Source organism: Exophiala dermatitidis (assembly GCF_000230625.1).
Source record: "Exophiala dermatitidis NIH/UT8656 unplaced genomic scaffold supercont1.7, whole genome shotgun sequence".
Classification (NCBI taxonomy): Eukaryota; Fungi; Ascomycota; class Eurotiomycetes; order Chaetothyriales; family Herpotrichiellaceae; genus Exophiala; species Exophiala dermatitidis.
The window spans coordinates 947,582-963,464 of record NW_008751652.1 but is presented as its reverse complement, the minus strand read 5'-3'; the positions used below and the strand labels follow the sequence as shown (position 1 = coordinate 963,464).

At 52.1% G+C, this 15,883-nt stretch overlaps 5 protein-coding genes across 5 annotated transcripts; 4 read left to right on the top strand and 1 right to left on the bottom strand.

The window, feature by feature from the left end:
* The first annotated feature begins 378 nt into the window (after positions 1-378).
* On the top strand, positions 379-3,088 carry HMPREF1120_08170 (uncharacterized protein). Its single transcript, XM_009162413.1, has one exon. It carries the CDS (start codon positions 564-566, stop codon positions 2,601-2,603), a length of 2,040 nt encoding a protein of 679 aa, XP_009160661.1. The 5' UTR covers positions 379-563; the 3' UTR covers positions 2,604-3,088.
* A 410-nt stretch (positions 3,089-3,498) lies between these two features.
* Positions 3,499-5,939, bottom strand: HMPREF1120_08169 (uncharacterized protein). The gene is made up of 3 exons (XM_009162412.1): positions 5,237-5,939; positions 4,731-5,184; positions 3,499-4,677 (listed from the first exon to the last, which is right to left on the bottom strand). The coding sequence occupies exons 1-3, from the start codon at positions 5,699-5,701 to the stop codon at positions 3,767-3,769; spliced, it is 1,830 nt and encodes a 609-aa protein (XP_009160660.1). The 5' UTR covers positions 5,702-5,939; the 3' UTR covers positions 3,499-3,766.
* Positions 5,940-6,292: 353 nt separating this feature from the next.
* HMPREF1120_08168 (elongation factor EF-G) lies at positions 6,293-9,013 on the top strand (the record flags this gene model as incomplete). The annotated part of the gene is made up of 1 exon (XM_009162411.1): positions 6,293-9,013. One exon carries the CDS (start codon positions 6,293-6,295, stop codon positions 9,011-9,013), a length of 2,721 nt encoding a protein of 906 aa, XP_009160659.1.
* An 801-nt stretch (positions 9,014-9,814) lies between these two features.
* On the top strand, positions 9,815-10,861 carry HMPREF1120_08167 (uncharacterized protein; the record flags this gene model as incomplete). The annotated part of the gene is made up of 2 exons (XM_009162410.1): positions 9,815-10,444; positions 10,541-10,861. The coding sequence occupies 2 exons, from the start codon at positions 9,815-9,817 to the stop codon at positions 10,859-10,861; spliced, it is 951 nt and encodes a 316-aa protein (XP_009160658.1).
* A 2,777-nt stretch (positions 10,862-13,638) lies between these two features.
* HMPREF1120_08166 (uncharacterized protein) lies at positions 13,639-14,451 on the top strand (the record flags this gene model as incomplete). The annotated part of the gene is made up of 1 exon (XM_009162409.1): positions 13,639-14,451. The coding sequence occupies one exon, from the start codon at positions 13,639-13,641 to the stop codon at positions 14,449-14,451; it is 813 nt and encodes a 270-aa protein (XP_009160657.1).
* Positions 14,452-15,883: the final 1,432 nt, after the last annotated feature.

Here is a 15,883-nt window from a genome sequence, read left to right as displayed (position 1 = left end):
GGAACAAAGGCGACAGCTTTCTCGCTTGATCGATGTCGTACAAGCTAAAGCATGATGAGAGATGAGAGATGAATGAAGTCCTTTCTTGTTCTTCCACACGAAGCAAACGAGACGCAATAAATCAAGATATAAGGTTGGTGAACAAGTTCAATTGTCGTGCCCCTGTGTTCGAAATTGTTGTGCCCCTGTGTTCAGCGACGGCGTCACTCTATCTCAATCGCATCCATGAAAGTGAAGTGAATTTGAATCTGTTCTACCTCACCATCTCTCACTTCCACCTCATCGTTCCGTTAGATGTCCAGACCCATGAGCGCGACCACACCTCTTCCACACCTCTTCTATCCTCCCTCCTATCCGCGTCTCCTCTCTTCTTCTCACCACCCACCACCCACCACCCTTCTCACCCTTCTCACCCTGCTCATCCTTCTTGTACCGCGCCTTGGTATATCTCCTACCACCATTCCTCCTTGTACCGCGCCTTGGTATCCCTCCTACTACCACTCCTCCTTGTCCGAGCGGAGAAGAGCAGGTATATTATTGTTCTATTCTGATACTCTCGCGCCATGTCGGAGAACAATCCCTCCACTGGCAGTGGCCCGCCGCTCAAGGCGCCCACTGAGCCAAAGCACTTCCGTCCATCGTCAGGCGGCGGTGGCCTAGCCATGTCTCGACTTCGTCCTCACCCTAGGCGCATGCACCATCCACGAGCACATCCATACTACGCTGGCAACAATCGCCATAGCAGCAACCCCATTGTTCGCAGCCCACTTCAGCAGTCCTTCCCAGCCTATCCCAGCAGCGTGTCTGGCGAAGGAGAAGGCAAAGGAAACAACAACATGGGCAATAAGCCAGTGATTCAAGTTCAAGGCCAGCAGACCCCGACCCCGTCCCGTCGGTCTCGACGAAACGAACAACATGTCGGTCGCAAAGGTGGCGAGTCCCACCGATCCGCATCTGTCCCCATCATCGTCCGCACTCCCGACGAAGGAGAGTCGCAGTTTGAGACCGGTCCTGGCACTCAATCGCAGCCTCGTACTCAACCCAACTCACGCGCCACTTCGCCATTCCCTCTCCTTGGTGACGACGGTGACAACGGTCATGGCGTGACCCACGGTCAGGGCGGCGGCAACCTCAGCCCCAATCCACTCGATCCAACCCGTCGATCTGTCAAGCATCTCACCTGCTTCTGGTGGTGGGAGAAAGGCGAATGTCGCTTTACCGACGACGAATGTCTCTACGCACATTACGACACTGGTCACTACACCGGTGCGCCTCGTCAAGTCATCCCAGGTGAACCAGCCAAGGCAGGAAGATCTCTTGAACGAGCATTGAACAAGCTTGCCATTACCAACCGTGCAGAGGCTCAAGGTCATGGTCACGGTCACGGACACGGACACAATCAAGGTCACGCACGCATCCCAAGCGGCGCAGCTTCTCGAATGGAGACTCCCATCCATGTCAGCGGCGGTAGCGGGTCGAGCCCATCGTCTTTCCTCGAGATAGGCCAGGCCCAACAACTCCAAGCGCAAGCTCTGGCTCAGGCACAAGCACAAGTTGAACATGCCGTCATCCAGCCTCTCCAAGCTGACAACGACTTCCTCCGCAACCTGATTCATTCGTCGCAGCGTGAAAAGCAAGCATTCGTCGACACCATTGAGTCTTACCAGAATGAGAAGATGCAGCTCCTGGCACGTCTCGATGCCTTGACCAAGGAGCGCGAAGCTTTCTTGTTTGAGAGAGATGTTCTGCAAGCTACTATTCGGAAGCTGCAGTTCCAAGGCACCGCAAATACTAATCTCAATCCCAGTGGTAATTCCAACACCAAACTTTCCGTTCCCAAGCGTTCTCCGACCATTATTGTCCCTGCTGGCTACGAAGGAGCAGCAGCAACTGGTAGAACTCAAAACCAGAACCAGGGCCAGAACCCCTACGGCCCCATTGGAAGTCGTCGACCAAGTCCCCGCATGGGCGATGGCACACCTGTGACTAGTTCTTCTTCTTCTCAGCAACGAATTGCCAGTGACGGATCGAGCCAGGCGTCTCTTCAGGGATACAACAACACCGGTGGCGGCACCACTGGCACAGTCAGCAACAACGGTTACAACGGTTACAACGCCTACGCTAACAACCCCAACCCTGGATTTCGCGGCTGGGCCAGCACCGGCTACGGCTATAGCAACAGCAACCATAGCGCCAGCAGCAGCTTTGTCGTTGTTGGCAGCAACAATTCCAACAACACTCCTGACAATAACGTTTATCCTGCGCTTTCAGGAACAGGAGCCGTGCCAATTGCATCTCCCAATGCAGCTGCCAACTCCCGCGCCATGTGGGGTCCTTACGCCAACACTGTTTCCACTGCAAATGCCAACAATGCAAATGCCAAACTTCCGAATCCTATTGGCCACGAGCGAAAGTTGTCTGCACAGCTGAAGCAGGCTCAGCAGGCACAGCAGAAGCTAGACAAAGGAAAAGGAAAAGAAAGAGAGAAAGAGGACACTGACGCTGACGATGATGACGGCATTCCAAAGTCGTTCAACTTTGGGGATGAACTTGAGAATGAGAAGTTGGGGAGTATGATGAGATGCCTTGGTTCGGGTCTCTGAGTTGAGGCTCTGAGACTGCTGCTGTGCCAATTGCCATGACAACACAACTGCATTGGTACATGATTCTGGCGTACAGATGCAGGAAGTAAGCAAAATTGGCAGTTGGCAGAGCAGGGACAGGAAACAGATTGGGCAGGGCATGGTTGGCTAGTTGTTGCACAGTGATTGGCCGTCCATCACGCTCTTCTGGTCCTTTGTTCTTCGCCGCAGTACAGAGCAGCAGAGAAGCCTGGGTAATGGATGGTGCTTGTTTTGTTTGCGTGTTCATCTTGTCTTTGCGCGTTGCATTTGTGATGTGATGTCTTGTCTACAGTCTGGCAAGACAAGAAGAATGAGAAGGTGGACCGTCATGGTTAACTCGCGGCAGATGCTCTCTCCAAGTCTGTTCTTTATCAAGCACAGACTGCCCTGCCAGACAGACTTGACTTCGCATCACAAAAAAGTTCATAGTACTAATAATGAAAAAAAAGTTGCACATGGAAAAAACGGGTTGATCGCGATGATCGGTGCTGTGGGTACTGGTACTATCTAATTGGTGCTCGTGTAAAAATTGTAGAGTTGTAAAGAGGAGAGGATGTAATATCATAGGAAGATATAGGTCCCCCCGGGCATCTAGGCCAACAGCGGCTTGCAGTGGCTTTCTTTTGCCCCATCCATTGAATGTTATGTTCCATAAGGTATCTTAGGTACCTACCTATGCAGCAGTGACTAGACGGCACATAGGACTGGTGCGACAGTAAATAGTGGACACTGACTGGGGTGTGCCATGCTAATATGAGCTTGGATACATAGGGAAAAGGGAAAAGGGAAAAGGGAAAAGGGAAAAGGGAAAAGGGAAAAGGGAAAAGGGAAAAGGGAAAAGGGAAAAGGGAAAAGGGAAAAGGGAAAAGGAAAAGGAAAAGCAGACGTCCTCGAGGATTCCAGTTTCGAGTTCGTCGATAGGGTAAGTGATGCTATGCCAATAATTTCTATGTTCAATGTCCAAGAAACACTGCAGTGGTGTCTCTCCCCTCCCTCTCGCTTGCTTTTCTCCTTGCTGTGTGCTACACTCACTCCCGCCTTGACTGTGCCACCTGCCTGGGCTGGTTAATCTGTGTTTTGGTCGTAGTAATCATTGCAGACCAAAACAGGAGGGTTTAGAGGGGGGAGAGAAGATACTGTTTTTAAAAAGTGCTTTGGGCCAGCCGACTCGCCGCGTTCTTAGCATCGACGCGGTCGTCACCTTCGTCCTCTTGAACGCGCTCCAAGCTTGCGGTACCAGTGGCACTGCGCGGTCGACCAGCAGCACCCGCAGCTCCACGCAGGGACCCGTCTCCATTAATACTGCCGTCATCAGCGACCTCTGGGATGGCGGCGCCTGGACCACCGAAACTGCCGCTCATGCTGCGAGTCATGGAGTCGCGGGCTCTAGGCACACCACTCCAAGCATCACCCTTGGAGCTCTGGCTGCTGGCAAGACTGACTCTGCGGACGGTAGGATGATTCTCGCGTCCCAGTCTGCTCAGGCCGCCTGAGGCGTCGATGGCGCGGATGTCTGGTCGGACCGACTCGAGCGTTGCCAGCGTGCGACGCTCCGCCTCGATCTGGCGCAAGACATATTCGCGAAGCGAGAACAAGAACTCGTTGGAGGTGCGCTCGAACCATCTTCGCTTCTCGAGCAGCAGATTGGCCGTCACCCGCTGCGTCTTGGAACGAAGATACGTTTCCTGGCTGATGGCCTCGTCTAGCGCCGAGATCGCTTCATCCACCTTGTCTCGACGGACATTGGAGCTGCTTTTAAGCCGCTGCACTGCATTCTCCTTGCTGCGACGAGATGACTCGGCTTGGAGCAGCTCTCGCAACAGAATATGTCGATTCGTCAATGTTTCCTTGACAATAAATGCATCGGAGGAGTGATAGGCCAGGGCGTCGCCCAAAGTGGTCGCTTCGGCCGTGCCCTGTGCGGCATGGTAATCGCCACATGTCTGGATGATGCGTCCGAGCTTGCGGTATGCTGTAGAAAGACCTGGGTGCGTCTCCTGCACATGCATCTGGCCCATTTTCTCGCCTAATGATGATTCGGCAAGGCCGAGTGCTGTTTTATCATTAGTACTGGCGCCCCTTGTTGAAGGTGGGAGAGAAACATACCTCTTCTAGCTTTGACCACCTTTTCCAGCTTCTGGCTCGCATCTAACGTGCCCAGATAAAACATCTTGACAACTGGCCGAGCCTGTTGGAGCTCCGGCGTGTCATCTGGTGGAGGGGCAAACTGCTTTAAAACCTTCCGTCTGACCCCTGTGGCAGGCTGCTTCATCCTCACCACTGGCGAGTATCCGAAGTCGCTTTCAACGAAGAAGACCATTTCTTCATCGCGCATAAGTACGTCATTGCTGCAGACGACATTCAACCATCTTTGGATCGACGCCTTGACTCTAGCCTCATCTTCATCGGTCCCTGCACCAGCTGATGTGATGGCAGGAGGCACGGCAGGCACAAGTGCTTCTGGGTTTGACGAGATTAAATGGTCCGCGAGCTTGACAAACTCGGAATGAGTTCGACGAACATCGCGAAACTGGGTTGTGCGGAACTTGGGCAGATTTGTCTGCAGCAGCTGTCAGCATATGTGCCCAAGGAAGGGGTATCGGCTCGCTTACATAGACGTCAAACCTAATGACGGGATCTTTGCGCCCAATCCTTTCCAGGGCTGTCACCTTGGCCTGTAATTTATATTGGGGCACCGGTCTCTGTTGCTTTGTATTATGGTATCTGGCCGCCGTGCCCGGCCGCTGCTGAGGTTGCCCAGCGTTCCGTTGGATATTTCCAGGGGCCTGGGCGTCCTGCTGAGCTTCTTGGCCCTGCTCGGATGATCCGGAGCCTTGTTGAGGCTGTGAGACTTCTGCTCCCTGTCCCTGGATGGAGTTACTCGGCTGAGATAAATAGGGACTTTCAGGAATGCTATCTTGCGACTGGTTATATGAATGTCCTCGAACCGGAGCAGGTGATTCTGGGGACTCGGCGGTGGGAGTAGGGAATCCTCGGTCTGCTCGCGGAGAAGACGAGCCCCATGGGGATGAGCCATGAAGCGCGTCGGCTTCGGTCGATACCGCAGAGTAGTCCATCGTGAACAGGGAGATTCAGCGTCCGAGGGGAGGGAATGGCGGAATAGGTCGATTATGCGGGGGAAGGGCACATCCTGCCGGGGTTCTGTAGTGATGGGAGGCAGTAAGGGCGGAACAGCACCAATGTAGTCGTTTCAGGTCGAGTTGCACTTCACGGCGAGACGGTCAGACCTTCTCGGAGAGGATGCTGCTGTGGTTGACGGATCAGAGGTTCGGTCGCAGCGAGGTTGTTTAGCACAGCCTGAGCATCATCGGAGCCTCCGCCAACTTCGCGCCCGGAGACGCTTCTCCAGCCTTGGCAGATTATGTAATCTCGCAGCTCAGAATAAGTACTGTCTGACCCCGAGGCTGCGGATCAGGCTCGCAAATATAAGTGGCGCCGCTTTGTCAGACCACAGACAATTTTTTTTTACATCGTAACACCGGGCGCAACCGCTTCACTTTTGCCATATTTGCTGTATCTTTCCAGTTTGTTTTTTCAAACCACATGTTCCAATCAGTCGCTCATTTTCTCCTGTTTAGCATTTCGGTCTTGTCTGGGTATTAACTCGAAAAAGCAATTTAATCATCTGGTGGATTACTGTTCAGGGGATGGTAGCCGTATATGGTCGGGCGTTCTCACTCTCCACTCCCATATGTCGTTTAATTTCAGCCCAGTCAAAACTTCCGGCAGGGCTTCATGCATCGTTTCGAGGCTTTCGTTCATCATGCCGACACTCGGCGGTTGCGGTCGCGACGGCTGCTTCAAAGGCCCCAGATGGGTCAAGGACGAGGAACATTGGCATAATAGCCCATATTGATGCTGGCAAGACGACCACTACCGAGCGCATGCTCTATTACAGCGGCCACACTCGAAGGATTGGCGATGTTGATGAAGGTTCAACTGTCACCGACTTTTTGCCCGCGGAGCGAGCTAGAGGGATCACTATCCAATCTGCAGCCATTACTTTTGAATGGCCTCCGCCACTGGCTGGCCTAGATTCCAATCCAGAAGATCTTGTGGCCAAAGTCCCAGACAGTCAGCCGCGATCACGGTTTTCCCACAACATCAACCTAATCGACACGCCTGGGCACGCGGACTTTACTTTTGAAGTCCGCCGTTCACTTCGAATCCTGGACGGCGCAGTTTGCATTCTCGACGGTGTGGCCGGGGTCGAGGCTCAAACTGAGCAAGTTTGGGCACAGGCTGCGGAATGGAAGATCCCGAGGATAGTGTACATCAACAAGCTCGACCGGGACGGTGCTGCTTTCGGCCGAACCGTACGCGAGATTGGCTCACGCCTGGGTGGCTGGCCTGCCGTCTGCCAAATCCCGTGGTTTGAAGGTGGGAAAGGCAGATTCACAGGCGTTGGCGATGTCATCAACCTGGAAGGACTGCTATATGAAAGTGGCGGAGATGGGAAGGAGATCCGACGATATCGTCTATCTCGTCTGGAACAGGAGCATCCGGAGTTGGCCCAGGAACTACGACAAGCTAGGGCGGCTTTGGTCGAACTCTTGAGTGAGCACGATGATCAGCTAGTGGAAGCGTTCTTTGAAGCCGAAGAGGACCATTTGAACATTACTCCTGCACAATTACTGGACAGTCTACGGCGCTGTCTTTTGGCACCAAATAGCACGATCATTCCCGTCTTTGCTGGTGCGAGTTTTCGCAACATTGGGGTTCAGCCACTGTTGGATGCTGTCACTAACCTCTTACCCAGTCCTCTGGAAAGACCTGATCCAGATATCAGTTTGGGCTCCAGTTCAGGAGGGCTGTCCCAGTTGATCAAAGGCGACTTGACGTTCCTCACCAACGCCGACAGTGCAGCAAAGGCCAAGAAAAAGGGGCAAGCTCTACCGCCGGCGGCCATCGGCAATGCTCTCCAAGGCTGTGCGCTTGCTTTCAAAGTGGTCAATGATCCACGTAAGGGCGTCCTAGTCTATATTCGGGTATATTCAGGCTCGATAGACCGCAATGCTCTTCTATACAATACGAACCTGCAAAACTCGGAACGCGCGACCACTCTTCTTCGAATGTACGCGAACGAGTCGGTCCCTGTACAGACCCTCCATGCCGGCGAGATCGGGGTGATTGCAGGCTCAAAGTATGCCCGAACTGGAGACACTTTGATTTCCTATTCTGGGAACAAAGCTACGCCGCCGGAACCACTGAACAAGCTCCAGTTGAGGCCCATAAAGGTTCCTCCACCGGTATTCTTCGCAGCCTTGGAGCCTAATAGCCTGAGAGAGGAGAAAGACATGCATGAGAAGCTGGCCTTACTATTGCGAGAAGATCCTAGCCTTCAAGTGTCTCAAGACGAAGATACTGGTCAGACCCAGATCAGCGGAATGGGTGAACTGCACCTCGAAATTGCGGCCGACCGGCTCGTCAATGATTTAAAAGCGAAAGCACGGATGGGTAAGATCGCCATTGGCTACCGTGAGACCCTACCCAAAGCATCAACCGCAATCACCAAGGTTTTGGAGGGTGATCGTGCGGCCACGAAAGGAAAAGCGGGCTGTACAGCGCAGGTTGAGCCGTTGCGGGACGATATCGAACAACCTCTGTCTGATTCCGACGATGCTTATCGCTATGAACAAGACGGCAACGTGATCGTTATCGAAACACCTACGTTGGATGAAAAGGGACGGCCTATTGGGCCCGACGATGCGGCCTTGCCAGCCAATTTGACCCTGCCAGAGATCCAGACGGCCTATCTCAACGGTGCACTAGCCGCGCTGAGCCGTGGTCCATCATATTCTTATCCGATGCGTAACACCAAAGTCACACTCACCCTGCGCCCAGAGGAACACATTTTTGGATCTGAAACAACCTATGCATCACTCACCTCTGCGGCCCGACTTGCCACGAGTGCTGCGTTCAAGGAGGCGACCAAGGACGCACCGTCGATATTGATGGAGCCGGTGATGAACGTCGATATCAGCGTCGACGAGGCAAGTCTAGGCAATGTCATCCAGGACATATCGTCCAGCCGCGGAGGCCAGATTTTGTCGCTAGGAGATCATGACGATGGTCAGGACATGTCCGGAGACGACAACAACAAAAGAATCGATGTCAGCAAGATATATGCTCCAAAAGACCCATTTGAATCCGGTTCTTCTCGGTCTGGGGAGAATCACCAGAGAGTAAACCTTCAGAGAACACTGAAAGCAAGAGTGCCCCTGAAAGAGATGGTAGGTTACCTAAAGCATCTGCGCAGCATGACCGGCGGCCGCGGTACGTTCGTGATGAGCGTCGACCGTTTCGAGAAGGTTACCGGTCCACGAGAGAAAGCACTCATTCAAGAGCTGCGAGGAGGGTTTGTATAGAAGTAAAATGGATAGAGTTGTCAAAACGTCGGAGGTGGACGACGACCTGCTTGGCCCAGGGGGGAGGAGAAAGGGACCCGCCCACGCTGACTGACACATGTACTTTATTTATTAATGTAGTATCACGAACCACAACATTCAACTCCAGATACAACGTATAACAGCTTTATTATTAGCAAGACCCGCTCGCTCAAAGTAACGCCTGCTGAAATTTACTCGAGTGTTGGAACGTGTCCATTTCATACAGAAATTACTATCTCACTCGTTACTCTTATCCAGCATGCGCCCGCTGTCATGAACCGCACCTAAAGGGAAATTGAGCAACCGAGCACGCGAATCCCTTTCCCTCGTCCGCAAACCACTGACACAGACTCGACATCGCAACCGACAATCACGACGCGCCAGTAGAACAAGATGACTTCCAAGGCGATGTGGGAGGTCGATCCCGAGACCAGGAGCAAGGTAATCGATTAGCCACGGGCACCCTGCCACCACTGCTATTCGATCCGCAACTTGAACCCATACGAACATCAAATTGACTGACCGCTAACCTTGATGGATTTTATATCTATAGCTGGCGCAACTCTCAAAGAAAGAAGGATCAGGCAACGACCGCTGCTGCGACTGCGGTGCGCCATCACCACAATGGGTGCGTTTCAAAACCCCTCTACAAGAACGACTCTAACTCTTTTTTTCGTATCTATACAGGCGTCCCCCAAATTCTCAACGTTCATCTGCCTCCAATGCGCAGGCGTACACCGAGGCCTCGGAGTACACGTGTCGTTCGTGCGGTCTGTCTCAATGGACGCGTTCAAGCAGAACGAGATTCTCCGAATGCAATACGGCGGGAACAAGGCATGGCAGGACTTTTACAACAAGAACGCGGCGATCCCCTTTGACGAAGCGACCATCAAAGAACGGTACGACAGCGAGATCGGCGAGGAGTGGAAAGAACGCCTTACGGCACAGGTGGAGGAGCGAGAATTTGATAAAGCCACGTTCCTGAAGGAGAGGCAGGCTTTGCTTGAGAAACAGGCCAGTCGGTCGAATACTCCGGTGGCTGTGAAGAACAGTACTAGCGGCGGTCCCGGTTCTGCGACGAGTCGTACTGCCTCTCCGGCGGCAACGGGCAACAAAATCACAGCGGAACAAAAGGCCCAGAACGAGGCATACTTTGCAAGAATGGGTGAAGCTAATGCTTCCAAACCTGATCATTTGCCGCCTAGCCAGGGTGGGAAGTATAGCGGATTCGGGAGTACGCCCGCTCCAGAGTCACAACCGCGGTCGTCGCAGACTGGCTTGCCTAGTGCAGACGAGTTCTCCAAGGATCCTGTGGGTGCCTTGACAAAAGGGTTTGGCTGGTTCAGTGCCGCTGTAACAAAGCAGGCTAAAGTGGTGAACGAGTCGTATATCCAACCTACGGCGAAGAATGTATGTGATTTACTATTTGTTGTGTTGTGCAGTTGATGTTTGACACTGTTTGTTGCGCTTTGTCAATGACCGCTGGAAACTGACGATGTTCTACAGCTCGCGGCATCCGATCTTGCCGCTCAAGCCCGCACCGCAGCCCTCGCAGCGAGCTCCGGCATCCAAAGCGGCGCCAAAGGGGCTGCCGAATCGTTCAACAAGTTCATTGAAGGCCAGGACGAGAGGGCAGCGGCAGCCTCTTCGCGGAAAGCCGCACAACCTGCTCCCGAAAGGAAAGATTTCTGGGATAGTTTCGGGTTGTCTGCCGATTCTTCTTCCAAGTCTGGCAGTAGCAGTATCGGCACAAGCGCGATGAAGAAAACCCCCGTTGCAAACCCGCCTAAGAAGACGAAGGAGGATGGCTGGGGTGATGATTGGTAGCCGGGGTACTACTACTGGCCCAAGAGAGGCACAGCTTGAAGAACGGGATCAGACTATTTGGCCGCACTGTGTTCTGAAATTCTCAGGTCGGGGATGACGCCTTCGAGGACAGGCAGAAAACGACATGCGCTCGCTGTGAAACGGTGCGCCGCGGCGGTCTCTTCTGTCGGATCTGCCTGTGGTGGTAAATGCCAGCGAGGCTTGGCTATACAAGATACCAGTGGCAAACCCCTATGGGACGTTTCGCCACGCCGGCATGCCCTTCACGCCAGTAGATCACGGGCCAACGGCTTGTGGTACTAAGAGAGGGGATTTCTCTAGGTACAAGAATGGCCGTTGGAGCTCCTTTCGCTTTTGGATTGAAGGTCCCTAATTGGGCCCATTCAACCCATTACGAGATGATATATATATAGAAAGAGATACGATGGTACGGTTATATCTAGCGAGCAACATGTCGAACTTGAAACCAACGACTGGTACCAAACCAATCTCTCGCCATACTCTGCAGGACCCCTCCGTCAGTGGAATACTCGAGTCCTTGACTGGTAGGTAGTACTACCGCACGTTGACGGTAACGAGCCAATCAGAGAGACTCATTGACCGACTGATATACACTGTATTTACTTCAAGTTCCGAGCAACTTGCATTCATCTGAACGCCTCAGTGTCACCAGCAACATCAGGGATACCAAATTCCCAACATGGATCCAGAGACAGCATAGTTGACCGTCGAGTCATTTCCAGTCAACTTTCTCGCACACTGCACCGTCTTGACTGAGGTACCCAATCGCGCGCGTCATGACAAACTATAAAGGACTGATGATGACGTCCATCTCAACCTGGGTTGAGACGTAGGCTCACAACAAGGGGGTCTACTACCGCAGTAAGTCGCGATGCACGTAATGCCGTGCAACTTTAATGTGACGCGGATGATGAAACGGAGATACAAGCCTGCCAGCCATTGACGACTGGTCAAAACTCTCTGGCAGTGCATTTTATAGGACCTGGTAGGTAAGGTAGTTAGGTAGGTACCTGTCCTCGTTTCACCCGCAACTCACTTCAGACGACATCACAATCGACCTCAGAGGACACACCCTGCTACCGTTCTGCTGCGCACAGGTATACCTATCTACATTCAAGGGCTCAAACTTATCCAATCCAATTAAGCCCTATTTCGTGGACCAACATCACTCTACTGTATCCTCTTCCTCATACAATACAGACGATGTTGTCGACTCTATCCATACTACGCCGCGCACCGGCCGTGCGAGCGGCTTTGCTTCGGCAGGCAGACAGATCATTCACCAGTTCCTCGAGGTTGAAGGCATCTAGCAATCCAATCCCTGGCGATAGGAGCAATAGCAGATTACCTCTGTAAGGCGCAACCTCCGACCCCCGACCTCATGAAACTGCTCCAGTTGTCCTTTGCCTCCTACTGTTTCTGTCTTCTCGAGAAGCCTGGGTTCCAGTTTGTGTTGTGTTGTGCTGCAAGACCATATCGAGACCCGCTACAAAGCGACTGTCGACGGTCGACAGGTCAAGTCTCGCGATTGTTTGTGTCGAGACTTGCATACCTTTTCTTTCCCTTCACGACACAACAGCCCAAAAATTGATTGACTTGCTAACTTGTCACCTTCTCACATTCTCAGCATCGTTGGCGCCTTACTATTCGCAATGGTACCGTCATACTATCTCCTCCACGCGCGCAAGTCAGCAGGATCCGAGCAGGCCAAGATATTGCAGACCCGAAGAGAGCAGGGGACTTCGAATGAAACAAGAGATCCGAGGGATAGTGAGGTCAAGACACTGGAGCAGAAGAAGGCCAGGGACGGGAATAAATAAGGACCATAGGTACCTACCTGCTTTAAGGTACCTAAGGATGACTGGGCGTGGGGGAGAAAAAGTCCAAAAGTTGCAGACGTGAGAAGTCTGCCAGCATATTGGTAGCATAGGAAATGAAACAGTCATGTGGTGGAAGCCATTCATTGTACATAGCTAATTGCAAACTTGATGGGACTCGACAACTTGAAGCATGCAACACAATATCCATCGCGGCGCATTAGGACATGTGGCATTTCTGCCCCCCCGGCTGCTAGCAGTCCTGTGTATATATTTTGTACTATTATTATTTTATTAGTATCATATCGCAAGTGTTATCGCAACCTGGAGCTAAGGGACACTCGTCACAAGGGTCGTGACGCTTCTCCGCACTGCAGCTCGAGTCTCGACCGGGTTCATGATGCGAGCATCGACGTACAACATTGTAGACTCCCGCGCACCCACGGCACTGCAGAACAAGAGCACACTTTGATACTCACTGCACACTGCATACTTTTACTTGCACAGTGCACTCAGGCTATTTACTGCATTTGCACTACGCTACCAGTACTATTGCACCGAAATTGAAGTCTCCCAACAACCGACCTGCCGACCTTACCTACCAGTGCGCGCCTACGAACACTACGACATACTACAGGTTGTTACAGCTCCCATCGCTCCGGTCGCTCCAGCTCTGGTCGATTGAGATTTGGAGGTGCCAGTGCAGAACGTGTGACCGCTACCTCCCACCGGCGTCAATCAGAGCAGAAAAGAGAAGTGAAGAGAAGAGCAGCGCAGAGGCACTCGGAGCGTGGATACGATACGAAGCGATAACGAAACTTGAACTGCGAGCAAAAAGTTGATGTCCTAATACTGCAGAAGGAGGGGAGGGACAAAAAGAAGAAAACGGCAAAACCATCGCAATCACCGCAGCGTGAGACCACCTCCGTGGTCAGGACAATGGCCATGACCTCCAACAATCGGAGTCAGAATCAAAATCAAAATCAAAATCAATCACAGAGTCAAAGTCAACAGTCGCAAGTATGTCTACTAGACTCGGACCGACTGTCGTCACTCCTACGCGACGCTCTCTCGTGGAGTTTAAGTACCAATGATGCCAATGGTGGGGACGATAGCAACAACAACAAGCACAGTGTTTCATCTCTCATGGTGTCGGCGATGAACGGGTCAATTCTGGCGTACGCCTATCGCGACGGACAGACGCCTTCAGTCAAAGACATGCGCACGCAGTCGACGACCATGACGGCCGCATACAGCACGGTCGCTTCGGAGGATGCGGATGTTCTGGTGTTTGAGGCGCAGAATACGGGGGCCGTTTCGGTGATTACCCCGATTGCTGATCATGTTTTGTTGGCGGTGACGGGGCCGGCGCCAAAGTCGAAGTCGAAGTCGAAACGGAGGTATGATCACAATGGAGTTGAAAGAAATGGGGTGGGCTTCGGCGGTCAGGATCGGGATCAGGAGAATGGTAATGATATCATCAACCACAATGGGGCTCTGAATGGGACCCTGAATGGGGTACATGGCAGTGCTCGGGATCACCGTCATCATGAGGTCGAGGGCCGAGAGGAAGAAGAGGGCGATGAAACAGAAACAGAAGGGGAAGAGCATTACAATGGTGATGGACTCGAAGACGAAGATGAAGACGAACGGCATCGACAGATACGCTTGGATCTCGAACTGGTCAGTCAGGAACTGGCGGGGTTGTTGAGGGCCGAATTGGCGAGGATGAAATGGCCGAATGATATATGAATTGATATGGTACGATACGAATAACACACGATATGTGATTGCCCTCTGATGGTGCGGGTCCGGTGTTGCGCTGCGTGGATGCCGATTTTTTGGTCACTGCACGGCTATACTGGTATTGCCTATATCATGTGGAGCTTGAAGTGAGACTCGACTCTACCAGGCATGATGCTATACTACTACTAGAGTACTAACCGTGCACTCCGTCAGCACTCGTCGGTTGTTCCCCCCACCGAGTGCACCACAGCGATACGATCGTCCACAGCGATACGATCGTTTTTCTGCACGCGGTTGGGATATATTCTGTTTACAGCCGCCACAACGATGGTTTTATAATATAAGCGATGGCTAAGCCTAGTAAATTAGTACTGTAATCGTATCGAATATAAAAACCTGCTATCCGAGAGGTCGTGGTTAACGTACTCTCGAAGTTGCCGTACGTAGTCGACTTGGAATATAAAAGTGCTAAATATATAATAACTGCCGTCGATATGATATCGGTTAAGAACGTATGTCGACGTTGTACAGCGATAGTATAGTACTATAGTAACTTATATACGCGAGTATATAGTATCCCGTGAAGACCTCGTTATCGTTGCCTCGGCGCGTAACTCTTGATATAATAGCCTTATAGAGGTAGTAACCTATATATCGAGCCTATCGAGCGTATCTTAACGTCGTTGAGCTACCTCTGGCGTACGTCGACGTCGCTCTGCCTCTTGCGCTATATCGAGAGCCGCGTCGACGAGTCGCTTTTGTAGTCTCTTCGCTGGTTTGCGCCTCTTATGATAGTCCAATGTCTTAGCGTCGTCACGAGCCTGAAGGCGTCGACGTGCCGTCTCGACGTATATAACGCCAATTAAGGAGGTATCGATACGTCGACGCCGTCGATTCTCTCGTAACGTACGCGCACGTTTAGTAGCCTTAGTCTCGCCGAGTTGGTGGAGCGCCTCCTACCTAATATATACACGTTTAATTACGGCGCGGCGAAACTTACTAAATAGCGTAACTATTAGTGTACCTGCGTCTCGTACGTTCTCCGATATTATATCGGCGTACGCATTAAGCTGATTTATGCTCTTCCGCGGCGTACTATTAACGTATTGGAGACCGTCGTCGTCGTCGTCGTCGTCGTCGTCGCTCTCGTTAGAGTTATTCTCGATAGTAAGACTATCGAGTACTTACTTCGGATTAAACGGTACTAATCCTGTCTTCTTAAATGATAAGCGAATCGTTGACGAGCAAAGCGCCTTCGTACGAATCGAGTGAAGACTCTCTAAGAACTTATAACGCTGAAACGTAAGATCTTCGTGTCGTATAGCGCTGTCTATTAACTCCGCGTGATAGTGCTTTAACGGTTGAAACACTACGACGTCGAGAGGTTGTAGAAGGTGCGTCGAGTGCGGCGGTAGGCAAAAGGGTATGATTCTCTCGT

What these genes read in the sequence shown, in the direction of transcription:
- HMPREF1120_08170 (XM_009162413.1), top strand. Translation starts at nt 564, where the DNA reads ATGTCGGAGAACAATCCCTCCACTGGCAGTGGCCCGCCGCTCAAGGCG.
- HMPREF1120_08169 (XM_009162412.1), bottom strand. Translation starts at nt 5,701, where the DNA reads ATGGACTACTCTGCGGTATCGACCGAAGCCGACGCGCTTCATGGCTCA. An exon ending in TCATTAGGTTTGACGTCTAT is followed by an intron (nt 5,185 to 5,236) that starts GTAAGCGAGCCG and finishes CAGCTGCTGCAG; the next exon opens with ACAAATCTGCCCAAGTTCCG. An exon ending in GGTGGTCAAAGCTAGAAGAG is followed by an intron (nt 4,678 to 4,730) that starts GTATGTTTCTCT and finishes ATGATAAAACAG; the next exon opens with CACTCGGCCTTGCCGAATCA.